Raw genomic sequence first — 10,386 nt, 5'->3', positions numbered from 1 at the left:
AGGAAAAGGGGACAACAGAGGATGAGATGGCTGGATGGCATCACTGACTCGATGGACATGAGTTTAAGTGAACTCCGGGAGTTGGTGATGGACAGGGAGGCCTGCCGTGCTGCAATTCATGGGGTCGCTAAGAGCTGGACACGACTGAACGACTGAACTGAACTGAACTGAACACTGACCGATGGAGAAAGGAATGGCAATCCACTCCAGTATTCCTGCCTGGAGAATTCCATGGACAGAGAAGCCTGGTAGGCTACAGTCCGTGGGGTTGGACATGACTGAGCGACTAACACACACACAAAACACTGATCAATACTCTCCAACAAAATTAACCAAAACGAAATCTCCAATTAGAGCAGCAATTCTAGGGTTACACTGTTATTTAAATTAATGAACTAAGAATAGATAACCTTAAAGTCTGAAAAGCAAGAAAACTGCTGCCTGAGGTAGGAGCCTGCCTGGGATTTTTTCACTGTACTACTGGGAAAGGTGTAGCACAGATTTGCTCCAGAACTTAAACGTGGGACCAACTGAGAAGCTCAGCAGCAGGGATCCTACATAGAAGAAAGTAAAAGCCCTACAAGCTAGGGATGAAAGCAAAGCTTTTAGAAACCAATTGCAAGAACTGAGTTCTTCACATGTTATTTCCCTCCACATTGCATACAGCAGATTTTCCTTATTTTGTTGCAAAATCTTGGTTTGTAGTTTACTTTTCAAAATGTTGCAAGGAAAATCTACAATTTGGATGCTATGTTCCTCAACTACCAAGCTTAATCTATGTCTGAGTAGTTAAAAACAAAGCTTATTTTTATATTTACCTGCTTTTAAAAAGGCCAATACGGAACTTTATTCTGGACCTGCTATTAAAAGAACCATTATACCTTTACACAACTGATAACCATGAATGTATTTCCCAATAGGAGAATTCCCTTTTCCTGCTCAGGTAGGTTTTTCAGAATTCTGGCTATCTGCACCTTCCTGGGTTATGATTAGATTAAATTATACTTCCATCTGAAGTATAATTTGAGTCTACGATACTATGAAAAACATACAACTTCTTAGAAATAAATTAATCATATGTACTCTTCTATCTTCAAATATCAGAAAATGCTAAAAAAATAGCAAAAGTAAAAACAATCCTACTTTCAAATGTTTAAAACCTCTGTGATCAGCAAATATGGCAAAATTTAACATGTTATATCTCAATAGTTGATACATAGGTTTACATTGTCAAGATTTGCCATTCTTCTGATGATTTAACATATGAAAGCTTAAAGAATGATCTATCTTGCAAAGAAAGATCTATTCACATTACTGAAAATGGGCTTAAACACTTTCCAGTTTCCAAAAGTGACAGAATATATATGTCAACCTAATCCATAACCTCACCTGATTTTTTCCTGATTAAAATGCCAATCCAATGCAACTAGAGATTATCATACTAAGTGAAGCAAGTCAGAAAGACAAATACCATATGACATCACTTATATGTGTAATCTAAACTATAACACAAATGAACCTACCTATGGAACAGAATCGCAGACAATGAGAACAGTGTGGTTTTTGTGGCAGCCTTAGTGGTTGCCAAGGGAATGGGGTTTCAGGGCGGGATGGACTCAGAGCTTGGGGTTAGCAGATGTAAGCTGTTATATACAGAATGGATAAACAATAAGGTCCTACCGTATAGCATAGAGAACTATATTCAATATCCTGTGATAAACCATAATGGAAAAGAATACTAAATAAAGAATATACATATAACTAAACATATATATATTTGTACGTATAACTCAATCACTTTGCTGCACAGCAGTAATTAATACATTGTAAATCACCTATACTTCAATAAAAATACCTCCACCAATCCACTTTATTCCTGGTTCAACTCTGTGTTTAATAAATTCAAGATGTTTGTACACAAAAGTGGAGTGCATATGTTCTCATCTGATCCTCATATCAAGACCCATTTTGCAGATGACAAAATCCTCACAAACTATCCTGCTCTTCTATTATCCATGATCACACCAAATAAACCATGGCAGCAAAAAGAATACAAGGAGATTATAAAAATAAAGTTGTTCAACTAAACAAATTACTGTTTTGCATTAATAGAAAATAAAGCAAAATAATAAAATAAAATCAGTCATTAAGAAAAGCAGCACAATCTCTAAAAGACCAAATGTAACTTGGTAGCATCTCATTCAAAGGTTCTTATCAGCCAAAAGCAGTAAACAGTTAAAAATCAAGGCTCTCAAACTGCTTCATAAAAGCCTAATTTCATTCTTTTATGTTTAAAGTACAACTTCCAAAATCCAATTTTGGGAAAAACATCTGAAAACAACTTCTGAGATCTCATCAAACTTTGAATACACTTTTACTGTATTGTTTCTTCATTACTGTCGATTAATATATCTATAAACCTAAACTGGACTGTGAATTTTTTGTAGGACTTAGTCTTCAGCCTTGAACCCTCAGAATCTAGCACCATGCCTGGAATAAAACATTATAGTTTTACAATTAATGTATGTAAAATACAGAGAATGAGCAGTTGCACATTTGAGGGAATCTTATTTTGTGTAGAAAATGTCTCTGTAATACATTTTTCTCCTTTATACTACCAATCCCCTTCCTTGTTGGGTTTCTTTGTTTGTTTTTTAATTCTTCCAGTAAGTAAAGAAGAATCTGAAGACTTCCTTCCTTTCCACCCTTTCTGCCTCTCTCTCCAAATTCTTATTCTAAATGTAACACTTAAGGGTATTTTGCCATTGACAATAATACAGCTGTATCTCATATCAAGCTACAAATTATCTAAGAGTGGGGACCATGTATTGGATAGTAATATACACGTTGGTCCATTTTTAGTCATCTCTCAAAATATAAAAATTTCGTTGAATTGATCTAGATTACCTTTTCAGGCTGTGACATTTTCCCCCAGATCTCTAGTAAGTTATTCTGGAGCATAGTTCCAAATCAGAACACTGAAATGATGCTATACAAAAAAAAAAAAAAAGGCAAGAAAATTAATCCTAGGTCTGTTTTCTAAATGTATGCATCACACATCATATGATAAGAAAAATCAAATGATTTCAGGCACTTAGTTGACACTACAGGCCAAAATGGCAACATATACAACTCTTCAGGAATGAATTTCCTAGCAACTTCTATTAAATCTATAAAGGAGGGTCTGTTGCTGGGTATGGGGGCTGTGCACTTGTAGGCATGGACAGAGAGAAGCCTGGGATAAGCCAGTAGAGCACTTATAGCACGAAAAACAAAAATATTCACCTGAACTCTGACCGTAACTATCCATGCTGCTGAATCCAGCACTTTTACTGATTGCAATCAGTGTGACTGCCTCACAGAGAAGATGCCAGGGCATGTTGTAAACAAAGAAGAACAAAAACCTAAGGACCATTTACAAACATTGGGACTGACCAATGATTTTTCCTTTTGAAGGAAGGTCCATCTTCAGCTCTTCTCTGGTCAAATTTAATTGTATCAAGGTCTAAAGCATGATCCAAAAGATTCTGTCTTTTGGATTTTTGCTGAACCAAATAAAGCAATTCACCAAATATTTGGTCATCAATCTTTTGTCATACGGATATTTTCATTATATTATTACTTGTGATCAAATTTCACTCAGTTTTAAGCTAAATTCGTCAACCCATAAAGATACATTTGGTATATTTTCTATAAATTTAGTGGGGTTTTTTGGGTATTTTTACTACTTAAGGTTACATCTCCTTTTGTGTGATTTTTAAAATATACTTTCAATCTACAGCATGATTATTACAAGATCAAGGTCCTCAAATTATTAAAACTACACAAAATTGTCATACCAGTCTCTCGTGTCTCAATGTTTTATAATTTGCTTAATAGCTTACATCTCTTTCAAACACATACACCACACACTTCCAAAATTACCAGGTACAATAAAGAGAAATACTTTCCTTCCTGTTCTTACCAGAATCCTTAAACAAGGAGGTAAAGTGATTCTTCCCAGTCATTTAGAGTAGTCACTGACCAGCAAACAATATCTAACAAAATTGATTTAAAGAGTTAAACAATGGTTAATGGAAGGAAGCCTTCGAGTTTCATTATAGAGTATTAGCGTAGCACTGAGTCTGGAAAAATGGTACCCAAAAGACACATGCACACACATACATATATTTTAAACATACTTCTGATGTTTCTATTGAGAAATTCATTACTGTGAAGAAATCTTAAGACAGGCAACTTAATAACATATTTTAAATTTCATTTTATTTTAGAATACGTTTCCATAAAAGGGTTTGGGTTTGGGGAATAAAAGTCTTAAGCTATATACAACTAAGCTACCTCTAACCTCAAGAGTTAAGAGTTCCTAAACAGTAATCTCAAACCAGAGTCCCTAAATAGTAATCCAATACAAAATTTAAATCCAGGAACTACTAGTGAGATTTTCCTGGAAAATTTCAATTGCTGAAAAGCAGTGAAGGGGAAAAAAATTATGTTTTTGTATGAAAATAAAAAACAAAGTGCTAGCAAATTAGTTAACATAGTAAAACCTCACTGAGGAATAATCTAAGGTACAGAGGGTAACAACTGATTCAAAAGGGGAAGAAATCTTTTCTCCAACAGAAAGCTACTTTCACAGAGGGGCAATTATTTTAAATCAGTATGTAAACTCCAACTGAGATTTCACTCTATTTTATCAAAGCTCTACTATTATGTGACACCACTAATAACCAAACATGTAATGCCAAAGACAACCTGTTCAGGCTGAGTTGCCATGACTCCCCAAAAAACAAACCACTTTTATCTTGATAGAAAAGGTTCTAGAAAACCAAATAAAACTATCATTTGTTAAAATATATTCAGAAGTGTACAGCAAATGTAAAAATAGATGGGAAATTTTTAAGAAAATAAATTAGGTGAATTTTAAATATAAGCAGCAATATTTAGTACAAAAAATACATTTACCCAAGTAACTACACGGAACTACATGCCACATTAAGTTATAATTAAAAACTGACAAATCTACAAACAATGTTTAACCCAGAACAGAAAGCTTTTTTCCCAAGTAAGTTCAAACAGAAAAAAACCCAAACTTTTATTTTTTTGGTTGGGGGGAAGGGGCACATGGCACATGCTTGCGGAATCTTAGTTCCCTGGCCAGGGATCGAACACAGGCCCTGGCAGTGAAAGTGTGGGGTCCTAACCACTGGATTGCCAGGAAATTCCCAAAACCCAAACCTCTTATTTCTACAGAAATTCAACTTTGATATTGACAGCATTTTTCTTCTGATCAAGATCCAGTAAATTAAATTACTAAAAAGTCTAAAAATCATCTCTCCAATCCCAGTCTCTTTACTCCTTTACTTCCCCTTTAAATAGCAGATAGGTTGATTTTTCCAAAACATGTATTTTGGTAAACATCCTTTACTCAAAAGACCTCAGTGCTACTACCTCTGACCACATCCTCCCAGAGTTCAAAGGACATTAAGTTCAAATTCCTTAGCCTGGTACCCAAGGCTCCAACCTCCCTTTCTAGCCTCCTCTTAGAACTCTCCTAGAGGAATCTTCTCCAATCAAATCATTTGACCCACTGACTTTAGAATATCACATTGTGATTTCATAATTAACAAAATAGCTTATTCTAAAGATTAACACTATGGAAAGCAAAGCAAATTTTCTAAACATGTTTAAAAATTAGTAAGAATGAAATGTATTCAAACCTGCTATATTTTAAGAGACTAAGTTAACGTCTTGTTGTTGTTGTGCAGTAGCTAAGCTGTGTCCGACACTTGAGACCCCATGGACTGTAGCTCACCGGGCTCTTCTGTCCATGGGATTTCCCAGGCAAGAATACCGGAGTGGGCTGCCATTTCCTCCTCCAAGTTAATATCTAGTTATCACCTAAAATGACTGAAAAGATTTGGCACAGAACCAGACCTAGGGCTTCTCTGGGTGGCACAGTGGTTAAGAATCCACCTGCTAATGCAGGAGACACAAGTTCGGTCCCTGCTCTGGGAAGATCCCACATGCTGCATGGCAACTAAGCAGGCACACCACAACTACTCAGCCAGCGCTCCAGAGCCCAGGAGCCACAACTACAGAGCCCATGGGCCGCAACTACCGAAGTATGCCCTAAGCCTGTGCTCCGCAACAGAGAAGCCACCTCAATGACAAGCCCACGCATCACAGTGAAGGGCAGTCCCGCTTACCACAACTAGAAAAGATGGCACTCAGCAACAGAGACCCAGCACAGCTAAAGGTAAGTAAACAAATCTTCATATATAGATATATATATATACACACACATATAAAGAATCAAACCCACATTGTCTCTCAAGATTTTAAGATACCCATAGGACAAAGCCACCACTCATTCCTGAATGAAAACTTAAGTGACAGAACTAGTTCAGATAGGACACGAGATCTGGAAAACCTGGACAGTTTCTACGTATTTGAACTCCCCTGATAATACTTAATTATTCACCATGAGGACCCAAACTATTTCTAAATTCTGCAGGCCAGTAAGTTACCACTACTTTCCCAGGGAAAGTACTTTGCTAATTCACCCTACAATGTTTTTAAAAATTTAAGTTGTTTTAGAGGAAAGATAACTACTTTCATAAGCACAAATGGTTAGAAGTTTTGGCTGTAATCAACAAACTTCTGAGCACTGAAGATACCCTAAACTTGAGAAAATAAACTTTAACTTTCTCCAAATTATTAAACAGTTTAAAACTTGTTTAAACTAAACCACTGGATTAAAACGAACTAGAACATAAAGGCATAACAACAGTTCCACAGATCCTAAATCCCTTTGCTAAGATATTTACTTTTTGTAGAAACAGTACCTGACATTTATGGGAAAAGAAAGCAAAATAAAAAACCTCTTTTACAAGAAAGAAAACCCTAAGACTTGGTTTAAAATTTTCAGAGGACTAAGTGTGTATCAACTTAACCAGTAAATCAGCTTCTTCCTGGAGACACTGACAACCACACGAAAAAGAGAGGGAGGCAGTATCAGAGATATCAGATTATCTGATTATTACCACGTGTTGCATAAGCAAATCTACAGCAAAGGCAGAAGAAAAGAAAGGCAAGAATCAAAGAAAGTTATAGAAGAAAGGGGCAGAGTCAAGGGGAGAGTTGGGAGTAAGGACAGAAAGAAGGGGAGAGAGCTAAATGTAAAAGACTAGAAAGAAGAGGAAAAATAAATCAACAAAAAGAGAGGCAGTGTTGCTGAGGTACATTTGCCACAGGGACATTACTCCCATATGCCACTCCTAGGAAGTAATTGATAAGTCATTTTAAGAAAGTTTTAGGAAAACCATTCTTAGAAAATTTGATTCTTAAGAAGAATTAAACCCAGAATCTTTTTCTAAATGCACTCAAATTGTATACTTTCATTACACTTACTTACAATTATTATAAATTATAAATTTTTATTTTTGAATTTTAACCTCAGAACCTGTTTGATAAGTTCTAAGTTTAAATTAACATCTGATTTGTTACACTCTTAAGTGATACATCAGTATTAATCCCTTTAAAAAAAATACAGTAACTTCTGGGTATTTATATAACATAATAAAGGAGAAAAACAAACAGCAACAACCACAAAAAAACTAAAAAAAATGATAAAATTTCTTAAAGATAGTATGTCTTAATCAGGGTACCTATGAAAGTGATGCAACATACAACAGATGGGATCTGAAACAAGTACTTTATTTTTAAAAGGTGCAGAACTAAAAGAATTGGTGAGGTGAATGGGCCTGGAGCTGATACTGGAAATACAAAAAATATTTTAAAGAGAAGAACTAGTAAAAATCCAAAGTCAAGAGGAGTTAATGAAATGCCTTTAAAGGCAGAAGATATGAAATATTAACTAAGATTCTACTTTGGCTGGTCTTGCAAAACAAAAGGGCATTCCTGATTGGTCTGGGTATCTTCAGCAGGACTCATGAAGGGATGTTAGTGAGAATTTTTAAAGATGTTTATAGCTCTGAAAACAGTACCATAGACTCCAGCAATCTTTCCAGGTCACAGAAGACTGTGACCTTAGAATCTCTTCATAGCCTTTTCTCACCACATTCTTTTGAGTACAGGGCTCAATAACTAAACGACAGGCATTCAGGCCTTTTCTTTTTGACTTTAGACTACATTTTACATTCGTTCACCAGAAAGACCCTCTTCAAAACTGATACACACCATGACAGTTTTATCAGAAAGTATCTAACCATAAAGTAAGTGGCACAATTTAGCTAGAATAATTTCTGAACCATTCTACCTCTAAATTCTGAATCAGAGTTACCAGTGAGAGGTTTGGTTCTTTGGGTTTGACTTTTGTATGTTTTCTCCAATTGTTCATTTTCTCCAACTTTCCAACTGCCTTACATAGCCATTATCCTTTTACCCTCCTTCTTTACTTTCCTCCTATATGTACAAATGCACACAAAAAGAATGTCAGTACCATTACGTATGTATATGTATGTGTGTAAACATGTATATGCACATATACACATACTAAAATACACATGGCCAATATCAGAGTATAAACCAAAGGCATCAATAACATTGCAGAATAAGAGTAAATTCATTTATTCTTATTTCTAAGATAAAACAAAACTGTGGTTAGTTACTACAACTCACCAGATGGTTCCTCGGGCTCACTTTCATTTTCTTCCTCAGGTGGGGCTTGAGGGGGTGGTGGAGGAAGCTTCTTTTCCTTCTCCGCTTTAGCATTTCTCTCTTCTTCTGAATAATACTCGTCTTCTGAGAGGTTGGCCAAACTTTCATCCATCTCTCTATACTCTACCTATATGGAGATTATACCAGGGAAAGCTAAATACAGTGGACGTCTAAAGTCAGAAACTCAATTTGGAACTGTAAGTAAATGTGAATTGCTTTCTATCTTCAATTTTAAAAGGAAATAAGCAAATAACAAAGAACAGGTGAGCTCCTAACAGGTAACCGTTAAAATCACTCATGAAACAATCTTTTGTCAGTTCAGATTTAGCCCAAACTAACTTTCACATCATAGTACTGAAATTCAAATTAACGACTCTGAGGCTCTCTGCAACTACAAACTGTTTGTGCGTGCATTTGTATGTACATATATGTTATGTTCACATACTGCAAGTTTCAACAACAGACTAAAATAGTCCTCGGTCAGACAAAAATACAGTCAACTAGAATAACAAGTCCGTCCAATGCCAATGTGTACTTCTAACTACTGTTCCATAGGAAATAGGGAAAAATAGGAAAACAGCAAAAGAATTTCAGAAACCAAATCAGAGGTGCGGATGGTGGGCAGGGAATAAAAGCTGCAAATAGCAACAGTCAAAAACAATAAACAGGTACATATGCTTAAAGAAACAAAACACTGGTGACTCAAGAGAGTCGAATGATCACAGCAAAGAATCCATATGAACACAAACTAAGAAGTAAGTCATGGGGAAATGGAGACTACAAGCCTTACTACTAATTAACACTGGTTATAAAGAGGAAATCCAGTCACAAGTAGAAAGAGGAAGCAGTCCTACTGAATGTTTTATTGTGGGGTAGAGCAATTTAGGATAGCGAAGATTATTATCGATCTATCTCTCTGCTAAAATGTGTAATGTGATATTACAAACAATCATCAACCTTGTTCAGCTCAGTCGCATCCAACTCTTTGTGACCCCATGGACTGCAGCACAACAGGCTTCCCTGTCCATCACCAACTCCCGGAGTTTGCTCAAACTCATGTCCATCAAGTCGGTGATGCCATCCAACCATCTCATCCTCTGTTGTTCCCTTCTCCTTCTGCCTTCAATCTTTCCCAGCATCAGGGTCTTTTCAGATGAGTCAGTTTAAGGTGGCCAAAGTACTGGAGTTTCAGCTTCAGCATCAGTCCTTCCCATGAATATTCAGGACTGATTTCCTTTAGGATGGACTGGTTTGATTTCCTTGCAGTCCAAGGGACTCTCAAGATTCTTCTCTAACACCACAGTTCAAAAGCACCAAATCTTTGGCGCTCAGCTTTCTTTATAGTCCAACTCTCACATCCATACATGACTACTGGAAAAACCATAGCTTTGAAAAAAGACTAAAATAGTCCTCGGTCAGACAAAAATATAGTCAACTAGAATAACAAGTCTGTCTAATGCCAATCTGTACTTCCAATTACTATTCCATAGGAAATAGGAAAAACACCTTGGAACACTGTCAAATCATCATTTCGACTCCCATCCCAATAAAGATTTCAAGAAGCCACAGAAACAACAGCTCTCTATCCTGGATTCAATGAAAAGACAAAATGAATAAAATAAACAACTTACTGGCTGTGGAGACAGGGCAAGGACAACATGGCTTCCACATAAACACAGCTAACTTATTAGGCTTCTGAAATGCGAA

The 10,386-nt window shown here is 36.2% G+C and overlaps 1 protein-coding gene across 3 annotated transcripts in view; it reads right to left on the bottom strand.

The window, feature by feature from the left end:
• Positions 1-9,678, bottom strand: part of KDM1A (lysine (K)-specific demethylase 1A) — a 58,802-nt gene extending 49,124 nt beyond the window's left edge. For 2 of the 3 annotated variants that reach the window (XM_010830018.1, XM_010830019.1), the window contains exon 1: positions 8,641-9,678. In XM_010830018.1, coding sequence (XP_010828320.1) covers positions 8,641-8,791 — 151 coding nt within the window. In that variant the 5' untranslated portion in view covers positions 8,792-9,678. Of the gene's footprint in view, positions 1-2,907; positions 2,990-3,964; positions 4,038-8,640 lie in introns of all 3 variants that reach the window. The other variant, XM_010830020.1, reaches the window with a different exon arrangement.
• Positions 9,679-10,386: the final 708 nt, after the last annotated feature.

The sequence above is a fragment of the Bison bison genome, unplaced genomic scaffold (genome assembly GCF_000754665.1).
Source record: "Bison bison bison isolate TAMUID 2011002044 unplaced genomic scaffold, Bison_UMD1.0 scf7180017864516, whole genome shotgun sequence".
In the NCBI taxonomy this organism is placed as follows: Eukaryota; Metazoa; Chordata; class Mammalia; order Artiodactyla; family Bovidae; genus Bison; species Bison bison.
Note: the sequence above shows the minus strand (reverse complement) of the source record. Positions and strands in the feature narration are given on the sequence as shown.